The following is a 26,179-nucleotide window of genomic DNA, read 5'->3' on the forward strand; positions in this document are numbered from 1 at the left end:
TGCACCTGTGGGGACCAGCGGACCTCACCTGGGGTTCCTCAGGTGCCATCCACCTCTTTTGGTTGGTTGTTTTGAGAGCATTTCACTAGCCTGGACTTGCCAAGTATGTCAGCCTGGCCGATCAGTAAGGCCCATGGACCAGTCTGTCTGCATCCCAGTGCTAGGTTTGCAAGGGCACAGCAACACTCCTGCCTTCTTTTTACATGGGTTCTGGAGATTGGACTCTGATCCTTGTGTTTTCAAGGCAAGTACCTAACCTCTGACCTGTTGTCCCAGCCCAGATATTTGCTCGTATGAGCTTGAAGGAGGCTGAAGCCCAGGTACCGTGGCCTCTGCAACTATGGGTGATGGGTGTGTGATAGCTCATGGGGTGAGGGCCAAGGCCTTGCTCAGGCAGGGACAGAAATACTTCGAGATGGTCTCATCGGAACTCTGGCAGTTGGACTCCTCACAGATCGGTCTCCCCTCATGGTGTGGCTGTGGTGAGGCCCAGGCTGGACATACCTCCTGTCTGAGGAACTCAAATACTCTGAAGCCAGTTCCTGGAGAGAGGTGACCCAGGAGGCCTCTGGGTAACACCCAAGTGGAACTCAGCCCTGTGTCAACCTATCCCTGTCCATGGAAACAGCTCTATCAGGTGGTCAAGGCATGAACAGAGCCTGTGAGGTAGAGTGAGTTCACAACCTTTGGAGCCTGACCACCCAGGAATGTGTCACCCAAGAAGACAATATCATTTACAAACATATGGAATCTAGTCTGAGGACTCTGTAGAAATGTTTCCATCAAGGGCCATGATGCTGGGATTTTATTTCCTTGGGAACAGGTGCACCCTAGAAGTTTAAAAGTGTAGGTCTATGGTCCTTTTGTCCCCAGAGTCGTGGCAAAGTCCCAGGGAGCTTTGACCTGCTCAGGGCTCAACTCATCACTGGCTTGGGAGGACCATTGTATGGACCATTCTCAGCTGTGGAGAAATCAACAGTGTAAGGTGACACCCACAAACTTCCTGGTAGCCCCCAGATTTCTCAAACGTTCCGAAAGTCTCTCAGCTCCCACTATATGTTTCTCCTTAAGTCAGATTCAGGTTTGAGAGCAGCCTTCCTGGCCTTCCACCTTCTGCTCTAGCTAACGCCGCCTGAGATGGGCAACAGGATGAGCCACCAGTCATGCGTGTCACCCCCCACAGTGACAGTGCATACAAGCACTAAACCATTTCCCCAGAATTTAAAAATATATCAGTCTTGTTAGGTGACTCTTTCTGGCCCTGCACACCCCACAAAGGAATTAGCATTGCCAAGAAGTCTGAATGATGTTGGGGTGTGCGTGTTGAGCTCACATGTGAGACCAACCTGGTGTTTACAGTGTGACGAATGGCAGTAGCTGTTCCCTGCTCTCTCCTCGTGTGGCACTGCTGTGCTCCCGAAGGCTCCAACAGACATGATATTCCCACCACCTCTTTGTCCCATGACAGTGTGGGGCCCCGTGTATTCAGTATCACAAGCTTTGCCAGCAGGCATTTGTATCACCAAAGAGCAGGATTTAAGGTCGGCGTTGTACAGGTGATATCTGCTGGCTCCCTGGGAGCTTTCAGATAACAGTGTCACCATGACCCACTTTCTCAGGCCTCTTGTGACCTGGGTCTTCAGGGACAGGACTTACCTTTGAGTCTACTTGTGATCAGTGTGAGTCATGGGTCTTATGGACACTGAGTGTCCAGGACTGTCAGCACTGCCCTGACTTGTGGTAAGGACCGCCACATTTCACCTGTTGGGTTGACTTCCCCCTGAGAGTCCTAGTGCTCTTTCCTGTCGATGCCATCTTGGGATTAGCTGAGACACTGCCTGTCTGTCCCCATGTTAATCTATAGCCTACAGTGAACGTCGGGGCAGAGCCACCAGCGTGCAGCCAGGCCTCAGTCCTGTTCCTGGTGCCTACCCCAGGCATCAGGTGAATGGTAGGATCACGGCAGGCACAGGGCCCTGAACATCTGGGGATTTGTGGTGGCTTTAGGTCTGTGATGATGGCAGATGCCTCTGTTAGCCAGGAAGCCATCTATAGGCAGCAGGTGAGAGCCTGAGGAACCTGCACCTCTGCCAAAGCAGGGGGAGGAGGCACCCTACCTGTGAGTCAGGTCCTGCCTCCTCCCTTGGCGCGTGTCTCTCTCACCCTCCCTCCTTCTCTCCCTCCCTTTTTTCTCCCTCCTTCTAGCACTTCCTCCCTCCATTCTCTCCTTCTTCCCTTCTTTCCTCCTCTGGCTCTTATACATATTTTTAAAAATTGATGGCGAATCACTTTGTGCTATGAGAAACAAAGGCTTGCTCTGCTTATTGGAAACTGAAATGCCTTTTTTCCAGACACGTGACCACAGCTCCCTAGGTAGTCTGTAGCTCGTTCCAGAGGCTCCCGAGGGCTGTTCCCAGAGCCCCAGTGGGTGTGAGGCCAGGGTTCCTCCCAGTGACAGTATGTCTGCTCTTCCTGCAGATGAAATCATGCACCAGGACATCGTCCCGCTCTGTGCCGCTGACATCCAGGAGCAGCTGAAGAAGCGCTTTGCTTACCTGTCTGGTGAGTTCCGGAAGCCAGGGCTGAAGGGTACAGCAAGGGCATAGCCAGTCACCGGGGCTACACCCCACTCTGTATCAGTGGCTGTTTCGGCGCCCTTCGTGAAGTGCCTGGCCATGGGGAGGAGGGGGCAGGGTCATGTCTGCACCCTCATTTCTGTTCTGTCATCTACACTGCAGTGTCCCAGATCAGGTGAGTGGTTGAGAAAAGAGGTTTATTTAGCTTACAGCTATAAAAGTCCAAGCCTGAGAGAAGTATCCAAGGGTGATCTCCTTGCTGTCAAAATCCGAGGCCATGCAGGCTATCATACAGCGAAAGGTGGGGTACATATGAGTGTGCTCAGACATGTTTATGTGTGTCTGTGTCCTCAAGTCTCTTTATAAAGCTACAAAGACCCAATCAAAGGGCCACCTGCCTGATGATTAACGCTAATCACTTTCCCAAGACTTCCCTCTGGGTACCACAGTTGGATTAGTTCTGCCTCACAGAACCTCCCAGATTAAACTCCAGCACAGGAAGACTTAAGAGACACTCAAATCCCAGCCATGGCCCTCAGGCTACTGTGGGCCTGTCAGGATCTGGAGATGGGTGAGCTGGGTGCTCCTGATCTAGGATTCCAGAAACTTGGCCCTCCGTGCATGGGTGGATGCCAGTCCCACTGCCATTGGTGCCTCCTGTGATCATGGCTGTGGGATATCTCACCAGGCACCTCCCTTGGTACTGCTGTTGTTCAAGCTCCACCTCAGAAGCAACAGCCTTGAGCCTGACCAAGCTGAAGGCTGAGGGTCATGGCTGTCCCACCTTGCTGCAGGTGGTGTGTTTCTAGCCTTGTGACAACACTCATGAGCTGAGCTAGATGTGTCTGTTTGTCAAGACCAATGAGCCTTCCTCCAGATCTCAGGTCAGCTCAGGGTGTCCCCCTCTAGCCAGCCTGGAACACCCCCATCACTTAGCCATATAAGGAGAAACTCCATCCATATCCGTGACTCCAGGGCATCCCACCCCTTGGAGTCTTCTCTGGTCTTCCCAGCCTGTATTCGTTGACCAGGCCTGTGGCCAAGATACAACATACTCCAGTCACGTAGATTCTAGGGAGCTTTGAGATATTGGACAGGGGTAGAGTTGAAATATTCTGTGGGGAGTAATATCACTGACTTAGAACAATTCTAGCCATATGAGGTGAGCAGGAAAGTGGAACCTCTGAGGTGTTCTGCTGATGAGGCAGTCCCGTTGGGGGGGACAGGTCTCCCCAAGGTTCCTGAGAGGACAGTAGAAGGGATGAGACACCATGGAAGGGCAAGCTCAGAGAAAGCTTGTGAAAATGCCACAGTGTCTGCCTCCCCTCCTCAGCTTCTCCCTACCTGTCAGGATGAGCAAGGCTCCAGGCTTAGATATGCCCCAGCCTTGGGTCCCTGGCCTTGACCTTAAACTATGAGCTGCCCATATGTCCCTATATGGGGGCCTAGGGTACTCAAGGGTAAGATCCTGGCAGCCCCATTGCATGTTCACCTCTCCATGGTCTAACATCAACCTGGGAACTCCAGGCTACTTAGTTGATGAAGTGAAGGTCAGGTCTCCATCAGCTAAGGACCCTGACTGAACTTTGGCCGCATCTGCTGAGGCTGCAGAAACTGGCTTCATCTACCTGAGAATCTGAGATTCTCTGTCCAACTGCAGAGGTGCAGAGGTGTAGGGGTGAGGGGTGAGGGGTGAGGATGAGTTTGCATCTTGGGCCTAGGAGTCAACAGCAGCCCCCGCTGGTGTCCAGCAGATCCAGGAGGAGCTACACTCCTCTGTAACCTGCAAGAGGCCTGGGAGAGGTGCCAGCTCATGTGAGACGCAGCCCACAGACAGCACTCAGCCCCTGAGACTTGGAGGGCCTGCTGAGCGGCGCTGGGCAGCTGTGAGCTGATAAGTGGAGGTGTTCTTCGTGACCAAGTGTGAGCATCTGCTCTGAAGTGTTCAAGTCCGTGAAACTTGAATGTCTACCACTATTCTACAAACCACTCTCTGCGCTGGTGTCACTGTTCATGGAGACACGCCTGAGACATTTCAGCAGGCGTCTCCATCCTTCCCTTGTTCCCACGCCGCAGTCACTGGGACACTCTGGTGCCTTACCTAAGGATCTGCGTTCTTACTGCCCCTGAGCCATGGACAACCCCGTTCTCCTGCCTCTCCACTTCCATCCTCTGGAGGGCACAGCTCCATACGCACAGCCAATCCTAGCCTGCCCCCCAATCTACTGCACAGTTAGGGGGTTTTATGAATACAGTGGACTGTAAGATAAATCACTGTCAGCTAAGAGCTTCAGGGCCGAGTGGTACAGGACTGGATACTTTACTCTCTCCTCTGCTGTAGATGAAATTTGGGCTGGCCGAGTACTCATTCTTCACCACATAAATCCACAGTCTTCACAAGAGTTACCTACCAGGCCTTTCCCTTGACCCCATGATGTGGCCATTCCTCATGACACTTAGCAAGCTCCGTTGAGATGAAAATGCTTTAATCAGAGACACTCACCTGCCTGAGACCCCCTAGTCTAGGCAGGACTGCTCCTCTAACGCCCCAACTGAATGTGCAGAGACGGAAGGCTGAGGGCGTCTCACACTGCCCACTGTACCCGACAGAGCAGCCATGCAGCTGGCCCATAGTTTCTGGGGCCCCTTGGGCTTCATGGCCTTCCCTCAGCTGTCACTTCCATTTGCCAGTGTTTACAGTCTCGTGTCCCCCATGGCAGCTTTAATGTCAGAATTACAGCTGGTTTGAAGTTCTCTCCAAAACAGGGCTACCCCATACCCTGTGGAATGTCGCTGGTACCTAAAACACCCTCTCCATTTAATGGCTGAGTTCGGAGCAGGCTCCTCAGACCTTCAGGGCATCACCTGCTTCTGACTCCACAGTCAGCCTGGGGCAGTCTCTGCTCTTGAGAATCACCCTAGAGAGAAACAGACCTGGACAGCTGCCTGGGAGCCCTGAGTGCCCAGCGAACATCAGATAGCAGTAGCCAACACAACTCCTGGAGGCTGAGAAGCAGTCACACCCACCAGCTTCTGGATAGCTCTTCAGGGGTCCACAGTCATGCGTTGTCTGAGATACCCAGTAGCTGCTTTGGCCTGAATGAGTGTCCCCCCACATCCACATGTTGAGGCCCAACCCCTCATGAGGTGGTGTCAGGAGACAGGCTCCATGACATAATGGTGCATCAAGCAGGAGCACCCTTATATCAAACACTGAGGCTGCCGATGCCCTGACCCAAGAGGTCCATCCCGCAAAGCTGCGAGAAGGAACTTCTGTTGTTTGTAAGCTACGAGTTGATGCTGTTTTGTTTTAACACACCAAAGAGACACAAACCCTAATAATACCTGTGAAACTATTAAGTCAGTGTAAAACACCCTTTGTACTCACAAAGGCTTTATGTCAATTTGGGGTCCCCTGGTTTTCTAAATGAATATCCAGCTTCAAGGGGATACCTTCTGATACTTTCATCCTTTTGTGAAATTTTATATCTTTATAATTAGTTTGTTATATACTTCTACCATTATCCCCTCCCCTTTACCCCCTCTGCCCCTTCTCATGCACTTCCCTCTTTCAAATTTCCTAGTTTTCTCTCAAATTCATGGTGTCTTTTTCCTGAGTTGCTGTTACAAATGTGTGTGTGTGTGTGTGTGTGTGTTCCTAAATTTATAAATGCAGCTTCTCAGTCTGTATATATAAATGCAGCTTCTCAGTCTGTATAATGTTACATGTATGTATATGATCTCAAGGGTGACTGTTTGGTATTAGACAGTCAGGTGGGGGCTCTGTCCTGAAGAAGATGGTTCCTCCCACTCTCAGTGTCCCCTAGTTGCCTATAGTGCTCTGTCTAGGTTGAGGCTCCATAATCTCCCTGCCCCCTTCGTGTTAGCATGTCCGTTGGTATCATCATTGTTCAGGCCATGTTGATGAAACTTCATGGGTGTAGTCTTTTTGACATTTCTAGGAGACACATAGAGATCCCTGGTTTTTTTCTGGCTATTACAATCCCTCTGCCCCCTCTGACAGTGATCCCTGGCCTTAAGTAAGGAGTTGTGTTGTAGGTGTGTCAGCTGGGACTGGGCTCCACACTATCTCTTGGTCTCTTCGTTTTGCTCAGTTGTGGTCTTCTGTAATTCTGTCTGTTGTAAATAGACGTTTCTTTGATGAAGGATGAGAACTATATTATTTGTGGGCATAAGGATAAATGTTTAGAATGTGATTAGGAACTGTGCTTGCTTAGTAAATGGTAGTTGAAGGCTCTCCTCCAAGGTCCATGGCTAACCAGCCCCAGGCTGTTGGCTAGTGTTTCAGTATCAGCACGGTTTCCCTCTTGTTAAGTGAGCCGGCATCCAATCAGAGAGCTGTTGGTTACCCCAGCTGTGCACGCCGCTGCCATACCCCTACGTTTATGTATGGTGGTGCCATGTTGGTCTTTGCTATGGTTCGCAGGCATCACATCTGAGTAGAACTCCCCTTGTAAACGTACATGACATCTGCGGTTCCGTGAAAGCTAGTCTTCAGGGAGAAAGCTTCAGGTCATACCCAGCTCAAGTCCTCTGGGCTCCTGTGAAGAACATGGTATCCCCATAATAGGAGCTTACCTTCCGCCTAGGGGGCAGCCAAACGCAGCAGCAGTAGTTTACAGTGTTATGGGAGCCTCTTGGACAACCCTGACCAACAGCTCAAAAGGGAGCTTTCCGTGCCTAGTGTTGGTGTTCTGTTAGATCTGTGGCGCTTTGGGGGGCATTGTCAGACCAATGGGAAGATTTCATTGAACACACACACACACATACACACACTCACACACACACACTCTCACACACACACACACACACTCTCTCACACACACACATACACACACTCACACATGCACACTCACACACACACTCTCACACACACACTCTCACACACACACTCACACACACTCACACACTCTCTCTCTCTCTCTCATACACACACACACACACACACACACACAGGGGGGAGGGCACGTTCTTTCCTTGTGGCGGTTCAGCCGTCCTTATTGTTGTTCTCCCCTCCTCACTCCTCACCTATCTGTATCTCCCCCTCCCTAGCCCTCCCCATTTTTCTCATTCCCCCTTCAGATCACTTGTACCCTGACATTCCCTCTCTAGTGTTCTCCCACCCCGTGGACCTGTGTTTCTTTTCTGGTCTCAAGTTGATAGCCTCTTCCGTTTGATTGTATCTGTCACATATGTGTGTGTGTACATACATGTGTGTGTACACACATTTACATACAGGGAACCCGACGAGCCCGGCTCTGTGTATTTGGTTCAAGGCTGACCACTCTGCACTGGGCAAGCAATAAGGGGCTCATCCCTGGGCAAGACTACCTCTCCTTCTCCTGGCAGTCATGAGTTGCCTATGCTTCTTTGTCTGGGGCTGAGACCCCAAGAAATCTCCCCTCCCTCATGTCAGCATGTCCATAGGTATTGCTGTGCTTCCGGTCTTGTTTATGCAGCCATTTCTAGGAGAAAACTGTTTCACAGAAGAAAAGAATTCCTAGTTTCCTAGCTCTTTTTTTTTAAAGATTTATTTATTTATTTTATGCATATGAGTATACCACCATTGTTCTCTTCAGACACACTAGAAGAGGGAATCGGACCCCATTATAGATGGTTGTGAGCCACCATGTGGTTGCTGGGAATTGAACTCAGGACCTCTGGAAGAGCAGTCGGTGCTCTTAACAACTGAGCCATCTCTCCAGCCCTTCCTAGCTCTTAAAATCCTTCCACCCCCACTCCTGTGAAGCTCCCTGAGCCATAGATGCAGGAGGCATGATGTAAACGTATCCACTGAGGGCTGGGTGCCCACAGTCCCTTGACCTGCATGTGTCCAGCTGTGGTTTTCTCTGACGCTCTCCATTTGCTACAATGCTTCTTGGATGAGGGTCAGTTGAAACACCCGGTGTCCAAGAAGTTTCTGTGGCTTGTTAGAGACAGCCAGGATGCTGAGGCTCTTCTGAACATCTGCCCCTTTTCCTCCTCAGGTGGGCGGGGACAGGACGGAAGCCCAGTCATCACCTTCCCTGACTACCCAGCCTTCAGCGAGATCCCAGACAAGGAGTTCCAGAATGTCATGACCTACCTCACCAGCATCCCCAGGTAGGGCTGCTGAAGCCGGAGGGGCTCTGTGGGATTTTCTGCTTGATTGAGACCCCAGGGTTCTGGGGAACGTGTTGACAGCTCAGAGCCCACTGTTACAGGTCCTAGGCTCCCACGGACTACTGGGCACTGCAGTGATCCCAGCCCTTAATCCCAAGTTCAAGTCCAGCATGAGCTACTAGTGACACCTGTTTCAAGAAAACAAAATATAGTCACTTTTATCTTTTAAAATGTCACTAGTCAGCCGGGCGGTGGTGGTGCATGCCTTTAATCCCAGCACTTGGGAGGCAGACGCAGGCGGATTTCTGAGTTTGAGGCCAGCCTGGTCTACCGAGTGAGTTCCAGGACATCCAGGGCTACACAGAGAAACCCTGTCTCAAAAAAACAAACAAAACAAAACAAAAAACAAAAAAAAAGTCACTAGTCATTGTCCATTCTGGTGAGTGAGTCTTTCCATCCCTGGGAAGGGTGCCATGTGGTCATGACTATGGAAGAAGACTGTTTACAGCTGAGACTCAGTTTATCCCAGAGCCTGGCTACCATTCTAATCTGGTCATTGATTCCAAGGAAGTCCCCTGAGGTGGCTGCTGGAAGCCAAGAGAGCAGAAGTAGCCACAGCCACTTCTACGTCCTTGGTATTAGTCACAATTCCCTCGAGGACCAGAACCCATGAGTATATATTAAAGAAGACTCATTTGATTGGTTAACACACTGCAATCCAGGTAGTCTAATAGTGGCTGCCTCATGTTGGAGAGGCCCAGAACCTGATAACTGTTTGGCTCATGAGGCTGAATGTCTCAGCTGTCTCAACCTGAGACAGGAACTGGAGGATTCCTAGAGAGCTGCTTGTCTTCAGTCTGTCATAGAGCTGAGGGAGAGGCTAGAGAAGTGGCCGTGTTTCATCTGAGACTCACTCAGACATCCAAGGAGAGGTGGCACTCTATGTCTGATGCCGGAAGACCTGGCTAGGCTGATGCCGGAAGACCTGGCTAGGAGTTGGTGGGAGTTGGTGGGTGGGGCTGATGATGGGTGGAACAGGGGAGGAGTATGTCCCCAGAAGGGGAAGAAGATCTACTGTGCAAAGAGTTGTAGGACCGAGCCAGGAAGTAGGGGTGAGCCCAAGCTGGCCCTGTGGAGCAGGGGACCACCAGGTCCTGCGGGTGTAAATGGTTCATGGGTTTCTAGGTCAGTACTGTGCTCTTGGTTGGGGCCCTGCTGTAATGAAGGTCAGTTACTAGATTAGTAGGTTTTCATGTTCTGTTCCCTGTTGATGACAGTTCCTAAATGTTTACCCGGGTCTCCCTTGAGTCTCAGTATCCAGAGACTGCTCCTCTGTCTTACTTAGGGTGACTGTTGCTATCATGAAACAACATGACCAAAAGCAACTTGGGGAGGAAAGCGTTCTTGACTTACATTTCACAGCACTGTGAAGTCATCGAAGGAAATCAGGACAGGAACCCAGAGGCAGGAGCGGACACAGAGGCCATGGAGGGGTGCTGCTTACTGGCTCACTTAGCCTGCTTTCTTATAGAATCCAGGACCACCAGCCCAGGGATGGCCCCACCCACAATGACCTGGGCCCTCCTCCATCAATCACTAATTAAGAAAAAGCCCTGCAGGCTTCCCTACAGCAGATCTCATCTTCTTACTGGGCATTTTCTCAGCCGAGAGTCCCTCGTTCCAGATGACTCTAGCTCATGTCAAGTTGACAAACAACTATCCAGGACATCCTCCTGCTGCCCCCTGCTGTTGTCTGTAACAACACTTACCTGGATGGTCACTGTATGTGCCTTCCAGGGGGAGGTCAGCCCCCTCTACCAACTTGGACCAGGACAAGAGGACTGCAGAGGGAAGGGACGCTCGCGTGGACAAGCCCACCATCCCGTCCCAGGGCTCTCACAGACTACTCCAGACCTCAGCTTCCACAGAAGCATTTCATTTGTGAAGTCCAGCGCTTTGAGCACGGGAGCCTCTGAAGCTCCCCGGAGTCCCTGCAACTTCTGCCCTTGAAGACTCACTGTGGGGAGCTTCTCATGAGGTCCCGCCCTGTCCTTCTGTGTCACATTCTCCTAACCCCACCAGAGGCCACTTCCTCTTCATTGCTCGCTAGTTATCTTTCTCTGTCACTGTCATCCAGTGTGATAGTCACTGACCATGTGTGGCCATGTAAATTTAAAATCAAAGAAAACAAAGTACTTGTTTCTGCCCGCACGGGGCTAGGGGCTACTGTAGTGGGCAGCTGCATCCTGTGACTCATGTCGTGTTAACAGCGCATGCCTCTCATTCAGGGACAAGGGCAGTGGCTGTCCTGGTCTTTTGTCCAAGAGGAAGAACAGCTGCCATCACCCTGCTAGAGGCTGTGCCATTGTACCATGAGGAAGCTCGAGGAGGCACAAATAGTGGCTCTGAGTGGCCTTCCCCAGGCCCTTCCTCAACCCTGTCACACGGTACAGTCAGCTGCTGTTCAGGGAGTTGGCAATGGCTAAGAGGGAGCCAGTGTGTCAGAATACTACTTGTTAAAATTCTAGTTCCAGGGAAGAAGGGTGCCTGAGGAGAGAGGTCTTGGCTGCCTCAGGCAGCCCTCAGGGAGGACACTAACAAGTACCCTGAAGCCACAATGGAGACACTGAGTGGTGGCTCCCCCACTACACACACACACACACACACACACATACACCACACACACATGTGTACACGTGCACATGCACACGTTCTTTGTGAGGTGTGATGAGCCCTCGTTCTGAGCACAGATGGATTTAGGTCTTGAGGAGCTCAGCAGAGCTCACAGAAACTTTTCGGGGAGACCATGGGTTCTAGGAGATCGAGGGAAAGTGAGGGCAGAGACTGCTAAGCTAAGATGGCTGTGATGGTTTATTCACACCATTTTTGACAGAGGGTCTCTGATTCCTCTTCTCAGATATTTATAGAAGGGCCAGTTGTGCCCAATTGCTGCTGAACTGTGGGTTCCATTAGTCTTCCTTTTCACCAGAGGAAGGAGTACTTGGATCATAGAGTGTTTGAGCCCCTCTACCCTCCACCAGCCCACAGCATGCCCCTGGGCCCCAGAGAGTCTTGAGGCTGGGGGCATCTGCCCAGAGTCAGGCATAAGTAATATAGCCAGGCATAAGTAATATAGCCAGGCATAAGCACAGGTGGGAGGGGTCCACCCACTTCTGTGGCCCCATCCCTGTTCCTTCCCAGAAGGGACCGGGTCCCATGTGTTTCAGGAAAGTCTAATAAAGCTGTCAGTCTGATGGCTGACTCTAGGCCTCCTGGGCCAATGCTTAAAAAACAAAACAACCCCCCCCCAAAAAAAAAACCCTGAACCCACAAGAGCCAACCAGGCAGCCCAGGGAAGATGGGTAACCTCGGGAATATGGCCTTATTGTCCTGGAGCTGCCCTTGTGCACTTACTGGGTCCTCACAAACTGTCCCTTTATGCTCTCTAGGCAGTCAGCTGTGGCTTCAGCCTGTGAGGGCTGGGAACCTGGGAGGAGGAGGCCAGAGGGCAGTCAGTGATCCCTCCTGAGTGTACAGCTTCATGCTGACCACATGAGGGCACCATTAGTCAAACTATTGTCAAGTCAGGTTTACTGTGAGCCTCATGGCTCCTCTGTCTGACCCTGGTTTCACATACAACCCCACCCCCACCCCTTCCATCCTTATAACTAGTTTGTAAATCTCATACACTGTACTCCAAGACCTACTTTTAAATACCAGTGTCACTAAGACAGTGGCACGTGGGTAGGACGAGACATTTCACACACTCTGAGAAATCGTGAGGACATGTCTCACTGGCAAGAGAGGTACCATCTGTGGTGAACCTACCCTGAGAGCCCTGGGCCTCTGGTCGGCTCACTCCAGCTTCCTCTCTCCAGGCCTCCAGCCCCTCTGCTGATCTCACATGCCAGTCCCCTTCATCCAGGCACCACAGGGGAACATGTCACCATGTCCAGCTCTCTACTAACTGCTGGGATGCCAGTGTCCATGGGTTCAGGCTGTGGGTTCTGAGTGCTGGCTGCTGTACCCCAGCCCCAACACCCGCTCACTCTTACTGCTGGCCCTTGAGTGTTTACTGTTACCCATGACTTACCTACTGATGTGAGCTACAGGGTTAACTTTTCCTGGGCAGATGACACCGATGACAAGCCAAGAAAGGTCCATCCAAGTCCATCTTTTCAAAGTCATGCATTGCCTAGGCTCCTTACATGTTCATGGGTCACCCCCCAAACAGCAGCATCACAGAAAAGGCACCATCTCCCCAAAACTGTATGGGGCTGGAGCAGGATTGTGTACAGGAAAGCAGGTAGGAGATGGTACCTAGAATCTCAGGTGAGAGCCCAGTGCTCCCTCACCCACTCCATCTATGAGAGATTAGCAGGCCTGATCTTGTGGGTACTCACAGATGCTCTGGTTTAAAGAGGACAGCAACCATGCCACACCCAGAGGACAGTGTTCTATAGCATGAGTCTTATGGGGCCCTCCTCACTGATGTCACAGGGCTTGGAGTATTTGACCTCTGCTGCCCCAAACCAATGCGGGATGAAGTAGGTCCTCCCGATGCCCCTGCTAGGTCTGGCAGGAAGACCCTGCTGAGCTAGGTCTTTGGGGAATGTGAATCAGCTGGGCACTTATGTCTGTTGCAGGACAGACCCTGTCATTCTGTGATTGCTCTTTCTGCTGAATGGTATTGTCAGACCTCAAGCCTTCAAAACAATGGCCTCAGAGAAGGTTCCAGCAAATTCCAAACTCCTAAAACAGCTTTTGTGAGACTTCTGGGCCTTTTTTTTTTTTTTTTTTTTTTGGATAAAGTAACACTGAAATTTAGCTCACGTGCTCACCCAGGAAGCCCCCTTGCATGTTTTAGGGCTGGGGACCACAGTGGGTCTCTCTAAATGCTGGTGCCTGGATGCTGAGGAACATCTGAGGCTCTCACATGCTGCCTCCTCCAGTTCTTCACCTTTTGTCTCTCAAGGCCTAGGGCATCTCCCTGCAGGAGCCCAAGGAAACCACTTCCTAGGGCCAATTCCAGTGCCCGGCCTGCAGAGAATGCAGGCCAAGAGACACCATGAGGATGGGTCCACCTTCAGCTGAGACCTCTCTTCCTGCCCCTGGCTGGGAGGAGGGAGAAGATGTTGGCAACAGGAATGAAAGGGCACAAGATAGGGCTGTGGCCTTCTGGGACTGGAGGCTGCCAGTGACGGTGAGAAAAGGGAGGCTGCTTCATTCCAATATTTCCTCAGTGAGTATGACCCTAGGAGGCAGCCATAGTATCCTAGTGACCGAGTGTGGCAGGTCCAACCCTCTGGACTCTGTGACAATGGTAAAAAAAAAAAAAAAAAAAAATCCTTTTCTGTCCTTAACAAGATAGAGCCCCACTTCAGAGTCACCATGAGGCCTTGGTCCAGGACTGTGGCATTGTTAGTCCTATACCTGGCCCACAGCCACACAGAAAGTCAGAAGGACCTCACCCAGAAAGTGGGCCTGGCCCCAGCTGGATGGAATCATGATGGAACCTCCTGCCCCAGGAGTTCTCTGTGTCCCGGACTGTCGGCTGCCGGGCAGTGGGATGAGAACACATATGCCTTCCCAGGTTCAGTTGTCAAACCGTAAACTAGCTATAGTGGGCAGACCATCCGGAAGCACAGCTGTAAATGCTGGTTTTAATATAGATGTGTATAGATGTATACTATAAATTAGTACAGCAGCTGTTTTTATTTATCCTCGAAAATCCCCAACAATGACACAGAGAGTCCAAGATTTGCTTAAGGCTTTACAACCTGGGCAGTCAATTGATATGTTTTAATCCCCTAAACTAACCTGGCTCCCTCCCAGTCAAAACCCCATGATACTTGCATTTCGAGCCTTCCGTGCTCCAACTGACCTCTTGTGATGTCGGGTCTCTTCCCTCTTCATGGCTCAATGTGTTACTCTTGTTTCTCTCCCCTCCCCCGGCCGGCAGAAGTCCCACCCTGTTCTCCCTTCTGCCCAGACATTGGATAATCAGCCTTATCGACATAGCAGAGAATAAATGGGGAGAACTGTTTACATAAACTTGAAACGGGAGATTCCTGACGTAAGCATCACGATGTTGTGCACAGATTGAAACAAGATACGAGGGCAGAGAAATCAGCATTTGAATAACACACGGATAAACTTTACATAGTGCACAGAAACATACCTACACACAGCTTGCACTCTGATCCCATCCCTCTAGTGTATGTTTTTAATTCTTACGTGTGGTCTCCACAGGCTCTTCGGTTTGAATGCTTGGTCATTGGAGAGTAGAACTATTTGAAAGGATTAGGTGTGGCCTTGGGGGGTGAAGTGTATCATGGGGGAAGACTTTGAAAAAAAGTCTTAAAAGTTTTAAAAGCTCAAGGCAGGCCTAGTGTCTCTCTGTCTTCCTGCAGCCTGTAGATCCAGATATAGAACTCTCAGGCACTTCTCCAACACCATGACTGCCTGCGATGCTGACAATGGACTAAACCTGTAAGCCAGCCACAATTAAAAGAGATTTCCTTTATAAGAGTTGCTATGGTCATGATGTCTCTTCACAGCAGTAAAACACTGACTAAGAGAGACGTTGGTACCAGGAGTGGGGTATTGCTGTGCTAGGCCTGACCATGCTGCTCGTTGGCAGAATGTGGACTTTGGGACTTTGGATTAGGATCACAGTTGAGTGCTTTGAGAAGCGATTAATGGGCCGTACTGGTAGGAGCGTGGCAGGCAGTGGTACTGAGAGCAATGTAGATTATGATGACTCAGCTCAAAAGGTTCCAGAGGAGAATATTAATAAACAAATTCTTGTGGTATTTTGGCAAAGAATGTGGCTGATCTCTATCCTTGTCCAAAAACTCTGCCTGAGGCTAAGTTGAAGAGTTTTTGGATTAATGGTGTTGGCAGAGGAGATTTCAAGACAACCTAGTGTTGCCTGTGTTGCATGGTTATTAGTGGCCATTCTTACACAGACCTATAATGAGAAGGAGGAAGCTAATAAGCAGCACCCCTCCATGGCCTCTGCATCAGCTCCAGCCTCCAGGTTCCTGCCCTGTTTGGGTTCCTATGTGACTTCCCTCAGTGATGAACAGTAGTAAATGTAAGCCAAAATAAGCCCTTTCCTCCCGAAATTGCTCTTGGTCATAGTGTTTCATCATAGCAACAGATACAGTAAGACAGTATTTCATGCACTATATTTTTCACTCAAATGGACTTGTGTGACATTTGGTATGAGTGAGTGAAGGCCATGCCCATGGCACTGGGTGTTGGGGACAGAGCTTCATGGATAGAGGGGTGAGGAAAATGTGGTCCCTGTGTGTGGCCAACAAGTGTCTGCATTTTCTTGGGCATTTGCATAGATGCACACACGGAATGGCAAGCTAGATATAGGCTCTCAGGCTTCTGAATTAGCCTAGGATGGGTGGGCTCAAGGACCCTGGGTGACATTGTGGAAATGTGTTCCCCTGAAGAGAATATTCTGGCTTCAGCAGCTTGCTAGAGTCTCAGGTCTAAGGCCTGTTGTGGAATTGTGAAGGGATAACTTTACGGGTGTATTCTATGTGAATTATTGGGCATCTGTTCATGTCCAGGTGTGTACAGATGCAAATGAACATGTATGTGCATGTGCATGTCAGAGGACAAGATCCTGTGTTGCCCTCGATCACACTCCACCTTATTTTTTGTGTCAGGGTCTCTCCTCAAATCTGGAACTCCCTAATTTGGCCCAGCTGGCTAACCAGTGAACCCCAGGGATCCCCCACCTCACTCTTCCCAGTTCTAAGCTTACAAGTGTGCACTGACAGCCATGCCAGCTTTTTCCTTATGTGAGGGCTTAGAATCCAAGCACAGGCCTTCATACCGCATGGCAAGCAAGTTTACCTACCAGCTGTCTCTCTAGCTCCCTCATGAAGAGATTCCATGGTTGGAGAAAGAGGCTGTGATTCCTCCATAATAGAAATTGCTCCAGGGGAAGGGGAGAAACTGAGTCAGGCGGTGCTGCTCTGTCTCCGGTTTTACTGGATTTGCACATAGCTCACAGCAGCCCCGGCAGGCTGTTATTATTTCCATGTTTGCAGAAAAAGAACCAGAGGTGGTCACAGTGAGTCCCAGAAGAGCAGCGTCTCCCCTCATGCACACCCCTTGGCGGTAGCCACCCTTAGGAAGCCCTGTAGGTTGGCCCTTTGTGGGTGTTCCTTAGACCACTGGTTTGGGGCTGGCAGCATGCAGTCAGACCGTTTGGGCTGAGGCCTAGGTGTATGGAACAACCCAGCATTCTGAGCCTTCTTTTCTTCTTCACTCTAGGAAGGGTCAGGCTCGCATGACCAACTCAGAGGTACAGAGACAGACCTGGTGCACTCCCCTGAAGGCTAGGAGGGAGGCAGTATGTGGGTTCCAGTTAGCACAGCTGTCCCATGGTCTTAGGGTTTCAGTACATAAATCTCATGCATCACGAGGAAGTAGCCTGTAACCTTGAGGGATGGACCTACTGCAGCAACCTGGTCCATCACTGGGGAATCTGTCAGGGGTCTGTGCTCCATGTGGCCACCACAGTGCTGGCTCCTCCCTCTCTGGTTTTAGGCTTTGCTGTGATCCACATGGCCAGGCCAGGACAGTTAGAGTCACCTGCTAACCATTAAGCACCATGGTAAATTCAGTGAAGCCCTGTGTAGGGCATCTCAGAAGGGGCTCAGCCCCGACTGCCTCAGGGTGTAAGGTGCCCGTATTGCCCAGGCCAGAGCAGAACGGGGATCTATTCTGTTTCCACTTCGTAAGACACTGGCCCAGTGAAACCAGCTGGGCAGGGGAGTGGGGCTACAATTCTGCTGAGCCAGCAGCAGCAGAAGGCTGTGTGAGAGAAAACATACCCGTACATGGACCTGTCCCCAGGAGTATTCTGCATGTCACTGGACATGTGGAGCTCTTCGTCCTCCTATGTACTGGATGGCACGCAGCACACTGGTGTGTGCTCTGGGTACCACCGTCACAGATCTTCCAGGACTCAGAATGGTCGGCTAATGGAGATGCAGCACGCAGCTTTGCTGGCTGCATAATTTATAGTGCACTGTCGAATTCTGACTTTCACTTAAGTGCAGAAATGGCTTGCTGAGAATCGTTCATAGATTCAGAAATCAGGGATTCAGAGAGGTGCCTCCACCAGCCTGTCTCGTTCCTCTCTGCTGAGGATTGGCTGGTAGCAGGGCCTGCTGGCATTGCACAATTGGCTTGGATGTGAAATTACCCAACAGAAGCAGACCTCCCACTTCCACCCTGTGACTCAGGCTTCTGCTGCCAGGCTGAGCCGAGAGACTGAGGGCATGCTACCAACTACACGATGCTGCCCTGCCTTTACCACAGATGTTGCTGCTGCGGAGGGCGAAAGCTCCTGCCTCACACCCCACAGACACCAGGGAGCCTTCACAAGCCTTGGAGATTTTCACCCAAAGTTGTGATGTCACCAGGAGCCATTTTTTAATGTGGATGAACACAGGACCTCAGATGCTAGGACTAACGTGACGTGGGGGTCCTCACGCTTGTTCTGATGGTTTTGATCAGCCGTCTGTGCACCAAAAGAAGAGGCTTGGCCCTTGCAGTGCAGTAGGATGTCAGTCTGTCCCAGGAGGAGGGGCTTCTGTTGATCTGTGAATCGATGCCGAGGAACAAACAACATACTGAAAGTATCTGTTCTCCTTTACATAGAAGAAAGTCCTGGGAATTACAGGGTGGGGCCTCTTGGGCCTTCAGAAGCCCAGTGCTGCTGAGACCTCTCTCGGACATGCACCGTGGCATGCAGTATAGAGATGGCATGGGACAGTGGGGTTGCTGGTGTCCACGGAAGCCAGGTTTGCTGCCAGCACATGCTGACTCCAAGTGTTTCTCCTTGTTTCAGTTTGCAAGATGCTGGCATTGGATTCATCTTGGTCATAGACCGAAGGCAGGACAAATGGACCTCTGTGAAGGCGTCAGTCCTGCGAATAGCCGTAAGTACCTCTGGGGCTCAACACATGCTTGGAGGGCGGCAGCTTGCTGCTTTTCTTTCTAGTTTGTGTTGAAGGTGGGGGATTGAGGTGACAAGCAGGAGACCTCAGGGGTAGGCTGAGCCATGCTAGGCCCACAGGGGCCCCCTGAATTGTGGGCATGTTTCCCCTGAGGTGGTCACTCTTAGGGGTCTGTTGTGATCCTCTCAGTAACAGCTTGGAAGTTTTGAGCAGAGACGGTTCTGAGCACGCTGGACTTCAGGCTAGAAGTTGGATATTGAATCCAATCGTTTCTAAGCATCTCTCTCCTCTTCATGTTGGGCTGTTTAACCGTAGTCCTGAGATGTGTTGTTCCTTGTTACCAAGCCCCTCCCCCCTTGTAGCATGCAGAGACCCTCAGTTCCAGGGACCTTCAGCAGCGCCTGCAGCCACAACAGTAAAGTTGCAGGTCTTGCTGGCGGTTTCAGCCTGCAGTTGCTATTTCAGAGCAGTAAGACTAAGACAGCAGAAATCCGGTTTCCGCAGCTGTTCCACCCACCTACAGACTTGATATGGGCCACGTCTTCCGAGACGAGTTCACCCACACTTGTCATCCCCACCTGCCACCCACAGCTTCATGAAGGACCCAAAAGTTTGGGTGTCCACTAGCACCATGGCTCTGGGCAGCAACTGTTTAGCTGCTCCCAAGGTCTCTGGGCAACTGATCCCATGGTGCCAAATTCTTCATCCACTTTTGCTCACACCTCCTCAGAGCCTAGGCTCCCTTCTCCTCAGCTCCTGTTTTGCTTCTGTCTTCACAGAGTACAGCTGCGTGGGGCCAGCATGAACAGGATTCCTTCACACACATATCACATGTACTCACTGGTCATACATCTGGAGAGACAATCACAGTGTGAATGTGCATGTGTGTGCACATGCTTGCAGTGTGCATGTGTCCTTGTAAAATTACACTTATTTATTGTTAGGGGAGCCTGTGTGCTGTAGCAGAGGTCAGTGGACAACAGTGCGAGTTCACTTTTCCCTTCTAACACGTGGGTCCTATGGGTCCTAGAACACTTCACTCTCTGAGCCGTCTATGTTTTATCTAGTAAGTCACTCCCAGGTTAGAAGATGTGTTTCCAAATACAAGATATTTTCCCAGGAAACAGAAATTCCGCTTTAAGACTGAAGCAGTCCGGTGAACCTGCCCCACAGGAAGCTTTGGTGCTGCCTTGCGCACCCCGGTGCATGTTGGGCCCCTCTCGTCAAGTGTGAATATAGATGAACTTAGAACAAGGTTTCGAAGTGGGTTTCTGAAGCAAGCTGGCTCATCCATAAAACTGCTTTGTGAGCACGGAGACTGCAAGGAGAGAATTTTGATTAGTTTTACATCACCCGTTGTTTTCTGTTGTTGTTGCCTGCTTCTGAGTTGGAGTCTCACTCTACAGTTGAGTCCAGTCAGGGCTCTCAGCCTGCCTGTCCCAGCCTCCCAAACACTGGAGCTGTAGGTGCACCCTGTAGGCGACACTATCGCACCTATCTTGCATTGGTTCTTATAGTGTAAAACAGGAAGTGTTTTTCCTATGACTCTTAGTATTTGCCAGAGCTAGGAAGTAGCAGAAGCTACCATTTATTCCAGCGAAATTGTCATGTATTTGCTTTGATCTCCAGAAATGACCAATGATCTTCACACAAATCCAGCAGGTAATCTAAGCAAGTACTACAGGCCAGGCCTGGGGCAAGCCTGGGAAAATGAAGAAAACAGTGAAAAAGAGTGTGCAGCCAGGCTGGATGTGCAATGCAGGGACCCTGGGGGCCACAGCAGCCTGCAGGAAGCTGCTGACACCCTCAGCGTAGGGACAAAGTCACAAGGCAGTTTGTTGCTGTTCTAGGAGTGGGTCCACCTTCCTATGTAGCTAGAACCCCTGACAAGGCTCTCTGGGAAGGCTGCATGTATGAGGGAGAGTACAGCACAGAGGGCGGTGGGGGGGGGGGGCAGGAGAGAGGAAGAGCTGAGCATGTCTCCAGGAGGAGGTGTACAGTCTTAGTTATTCCTGAGATGCGGGAAGCAGCCTCAGCCTCAATAGCTGAGCCCCAGGGAAGGATGGCACACTAAGAAATAAGACACCATTCAAGGGGCTCAACTGTCCTCCTCCTGAGCCTCTGAGGGTCACCTGGCAAGGAAGCACAGCATATAGACATATAGACAGGGGTCGATACCTGGGGTCTGGAAATGGGATGGCCATTCGGTTCCTACCCACTCAGTACACATAGCTGTTGAGGCAGGCCAGTATGTTTCCTCCAGGATCCTGGCTTTAGAGTGTGTCGAGAAGCAGCCTGTTGTGGGCACGGCACCCAGACCTGGGTCTCCACATGCACTGGGCTTTGAGTTCAGGTAGTCTCAGGGAAACGACTGCTTCATCCAGCCAGGCCCCCAGGAGGCTCTCCACATCGGCCCTCTCAGGGTGCTACCAGGCAAGGAGGCCAAGGGGCTTCTGCCTCCTGCTGCCAGGGTTCCTGCTGAGCCACACTTATGTAAGCCTTGGGGATGACTGCTATTCTTAGCTGCCATCTGTGCAGCCTCATGAGTTGGCGTTCCCTGCTTTGCGGTGGTCTTTTTCCTTTTTGATGCCTCCAGCTTTGCTTGGAGCTTAAAAAAATAAGGAACTGAAGGAACCAAAGACCCAGTCTCCCTAAAATTCCAGTGCCTCCATCAGAAGAAAAGTGTGTGTTCATCTCTGGACAAGCATGCGCTGGCCTTCATCACTGAGCAAAGACGGAGACACTCAGCCCAACACTGAGAGCCCAGGCACCTCCTCACCAAGTAGTTGGCTCAAAGTTTTGAGTAGCCATTCTCACAGAGATATAAAACACCCGAGGAAACACTTCTAGGCTCTCTGTCAACAACCCCCCATCCCTGCTATACTGTGTATGTTTCTGGCTGTGTGTCCCGTGGGTGTGTTAACATTCAAGGATATCATTATAGAATGTACATGTCTAGTCTCAGAGGTAGCCTAGTCCTAACTAAACCCGTGCCTTGGCATGGCATGTTTCACTTAGGGAGATTGTGTGTGTGCGTGTGTGTGTGTGTGTGTGTGTGTACATGTATGTGAGAGATGTGTTTGTACATGTATGTGAGAGATGTGTGTGTGTGTGTGTGTGTGTGTGTGTGTGTGAGAGAGAGAGAGAGAGAGAGAGAGAGAGAGAGAGAGCGCGTTATTTCAAGGTCTAGTGTCTTCTTCAGTTACTTTCTCCCTTATTCTTTGAGACAAGGTCTCTTGCTGAACCTGAGGCTCTGATCCAGGTAAACTGGCCAGCTAGCAAGTCCCAGGGACTCCCTGTTTGTACTTCCCCAGTACTGGGGTCTCAGGTGATGATATCCCATGTACCGCCACACCCTTCTTCTTATGTGGGTTCTGAAGGAATTGAACTCCCCTGCACATGCACAGCAAATACTTTTCTAACTGAGCTACCTCCTCAGCCCCAAGAAAATGGAATCTAAAGTACTGCTCAGTCTGCCCAGGGGTAGAACTCTTTTTGCTCTGGGGATGATGTAGTCTGTGTGGAACAGCATAAGACTTGTGTCTGAGGGACCTGGGTTTGCAAGTCATCCAGCCAGCTGTCACATTTGCTGCATGAAGCATTGCCCATTGACTCCTGTCCTGCTCCAGTCACGGGCTGAAAGATCAAGTGACCACCACAGGTCAGGAGAGTCATGGAGGTAGAGTGGGAGGCAGCACTGGAGGACTTCCAGGCAGAGGTGTCTGAGAGGTAGGCAGGGTGTGCTATGAATTTCCCCTGGGGCACTGTGCCAAAGTGCAGGCCAGAGAGAGAGAGGCCAGTAAGTGAACCTCAGAAGTTGGGCAGTGGTCAAATCACTAAGAGGGAAAGCATCATGTTGTTAACTCCCTTACTAAGTAGTCTACAGACTGACCAGAAGGGTAGAGATGACAAGTAGTGAGACACCATGATGGGGCGGAGCCACTTGGCACCTGGTACTCCTTGTGGGCAGCCAGGCTTCACGTGGAGATGTGTGCACCCCAGGCTGGTCAGATGAGCAGCTGCGAGTCGTGTGGAAGGCTGGGACCACTACCTGATAACCATCATCCCGACGCTCACTGTTCCTGTGAAGTGTTCCAGTTTCACCTCCCAAGAGGCCAGGATGGCTCTGGAGGAGCAAGCCTAGGCCTCCTAACACCAGAGCCTGAGCTCTTCCTACAGTGAGGTCCCCACTGGGTAGGGATGGTCTGTATAGAGTATTGAAGAAGGAATATGGGCACAACCTAAAGGGTGTCTTTTTAAACAGTTGCCCTCCAGCCAAAGGTCAGCTTTCCCACTTTATCAAGTTCGCTTTCTTAATGATGCTTATCAGTCTTAGTGTCAGAGAAAGTTCTTACCTGTGCCTCGGCTGCCCGCTCCTGTCCACTGGAGCTGGTCTGTAGCTTTTCTCTTGACAATCACTGAAGCAGTTTAGGAGAAAGGTTTGTTCTGGCTGAGAGTTTGAGAGGGTCGAGCCATGGTCTGGAGACTCCATTGCTTTAAAGCAAGACAGATACTCAGCAGGGAAGGACATGGCAGAGGACTGTACCCGCTCACAGAGAGGAGTGACACACAGCAGTCAGGAACACGAGGCTACAAAGTAAAGCAGAGTTCTTACCAGTTCAGCACCTTTTCTTCCAGTTTTTTATTTTGAAATAGTTCAAGTTTACTACCATGTGTTCTTGCCATGACACTTTTCCCATGTGTCTATATGTCTGTGTATACATACACACACACACACACACATGTGCACAGACAGACACACCACCATACTTATATACCCTCCCACACAGAAGTACACATATACACAGAGAAACTTGCTCACAGATAACATGCACACATACAGACCCATGTATACACAGAAGCATGCACATACAGACAAGTGTACAGACATGCATCATGTGTGTACCCATACACATATACAGGTGAGAGACATGCACTGCGTGCATATACACAGAGGCACACATACACATATACATAAAGACACATGCATACAGAGATATGAACACCTACATGTGCATAAGAAAGCATACAGGCAAATGTAAAGGTGTACATGAACACACATGGGCTCATGGACACTTACACACATGCACAGATCCACATACACTCATATACAGGTACATGTATATGAGTATACAGTCCCACACATGCATACACATATGTACACAGATGTACCTACACATGCACAAAAGCGCATATACGAATGTGACACACACATGGTAACTCACCTGGATGGACACACACACATACACACTTGCTTGCTGAGCCCACTTGACAACTGGTTATACCACTGTGGGAAGTTTTCCTCCAGCTCTTGGCTATGAGCCCACTGAAAATAAAGCTGGGCTGTTGTGAAGCCAAGACCCACAGTGGCAACATAGTATTAACATTGTTCCGACTATGGCAGGAGTAATTGTAAGCTTAAAGATACACTAATGAAACAGCTTTCTTATATCTTCTGATAAAATCCAAAGTCGGAGACAAGTGAAGAGAGCAGCCAGTTATGCCACCTCAATGTCTCGTTTAGCTTTTGCTTTAGGTCTTGTGACACTGATACTTGTGAAGGCTGGAAGCCAGGAGCTTTGTAGAAACCCTGGGTTTGGTTTCCTTGCCTCTAGCTTCAGCTAGCCACCCCAGCAAACCTCCATAGTGGGTACTGGGCACTCTTGTGTCCTATCAGGTCAAATCCCTGGACTTTTCCACTAGATGATGGCTCTTCTGTTTGTGACGAGCATGTCACCTGTGGCGATGCTTTGGGCTAACCAGCAGCCTATTCCTCAGTATTCTTCCTCCCCTGTTTGCTTCCACAGGGATCCTTGAACTCCTACCCAAGCCAAGAGTGTACTGGGTGTTGTCTCATGGGTGTTTCCTCTAGTGGCCTGTGGCAGGTGCTGGGTCCCCATCTGCACCTCCTAGTTCCCACATAACCTGCAGGCCCAGCAATGATCAGGTGACTGTTTGTTCTCTGCCTGAAGGACAAGTGTGGACTCCATCACCCCTGTAAGGGAGAGAGGTTATAAACTGACCAGAGAGTGCCCAAAATGCCTTCCAGCTCCCAGAGTGAGTTTTGTAGTCATGTTGCCCCCTATAGAGGAGATGTGACAAGAGCCAGCTGGAGCTTCCACAGAGCAGAAAGAACAGGCAAGCACCTGCTTGAGGTGGGTGGGGACAAGAACGACAGCTGCTTCTCTGACAGTGTCCTATTGTCCCATTTTCCTACCAGCTGCCGACGCAGTCTCTCGAGTTTACCATGCAGAGTCCCCATGTGTTTGTTTTCCTGAGTCTAACTGATGTCAAGTTTGTGGGGATGTGTTCTGTGTCCCCTGTGGGGAGCACACCTGGGTAGTGGTGCAGATCCACCCTGAGATCTCCATCCCCAGAGACTTTGTGATTTATTAATACTGGTCTCATGCATGCACCTGTGGCTGTTGTCTCAAAGCCTCTTCAGAGGCTCCACGGCCGGCATTTAGCCTCTCAGGAGGGCACCTTAGACTCAGATCTAGGCTTTTCTTGCTAGTGAACACTGAAGTAACAAATGCCATTTTCACATTAGCTTTTGTTTGTTGGATGCTAACAGACAAGAGAGGTTGGCCCGGTGTCGGCTGCTTTACAAAGCACAGGACACAGGCCGGGCACACATAGCTCTGAGCCTTGAGGAAGACTTGCACCTCACCTCATGGACCACTCAGAATATAAGTGATACATTATGTTAGATAGAAACCTACTACCATTTTACAGTTCAAAATTATTGAGTGTTTTACAAAACACCAATATCAAATTCTCATCAGTCTATGTCTGTGTTAAAATTACTGAGTGTTTTACAAAACACCAATATCAAATTCTCATCCGTCTACTTCTGTGTTCTAGGAATGAGGGTTTTAGCTGAGACTTCCCCAGCTTTGAACACAAACAGTGTAGTCCAGAGCAGAGGATATTTACTCTGCTGCTGTTGGTTTCACAGCAGCAGCTGGTGCATGTCCTTGTGCAACCTCCAGACATGGCTTCCGTTCATCTTAATTCTTATACAATTATTTAATATGGAAATTCAATAGCGTAACAGAAACTAGTGCTGATAAACGGAAGAGACAGTAGCTACAAATGGGAAGGGGAACCTCACCTGAGGGAGTCCGGTACCTGGTAGGAATGGGGGGGATCTGTTTATCTTTTAAGGGTTCAGGCATTATCCCTCCTACACAGCCAGTCTTCTTGGAGGTGTGACTCTGGTGACAAAGCTAATTGTAGTTTAGAGAAAGGTGACTCATTGTCACCTCAGGAAAGCTGCCTGCCGCAACAGTGGCTCCTTAAATAGTGGTGTCCGATTTCACAGGGAGGACAAAACTAACAACCCTTGTGTGACATTGCCCAGAGAGTCTGTCCTCGGCTGTGCCTTTGCAGGGCTGTGTTCTGTTCTTAGTCTGAATATTCATCCTTGCCCAAGGCATCAGGGACAAAGTCTGATAACTGGCATTGCCTATTCATAGCTCCCTC

At 50.3% G+C, this 26,179-nt stretch overlaps 1 protein-coding gene across 1 annotated transcript in view; it reads left to right on the forward strand.

Moving 5' to 3' along the window:
• The window catches only part of Mcf2l (MCF.2 cell line derived transforming sequence like), a 143,993-nt gene that overhangs the window by 86,358 nt on the left and 31,456 nt on the right, over nt 1-26,179 (forward strand). The window contains exons 4-6 of the mRNA XM_028766296.1: nt 2,479-2,562; nt 8,585-8,699; nt 18,586-18,676. Coding sequence (XP_028622129.1) covers nt 2,479-2,562; nt 8,585-8,699; nt 18,586-18,676 — 290 coding nt within the window. The remainder of the gene's footprint in view (nt 1-2,478; nt 2,563-8,584; nt 8,700-18,585; nt 18,677-26,179) is intronic.

The sequence above is a fragment of the Grammomys surdaster genome, unplaced genomic scaffold, assembly GCF_004785775.1.
Source record: "Grammomys surdaster isolate TR1022 unplaced genomic scaffold, NIH_TR_1.0 167, whole genome shotgun sequence".
Lineage (NCBI taxonomy): Eukaryota > Metazoa > Chordata > Mammalia > Rodentia > Muridae > Grammomys > Grammomys surdaster.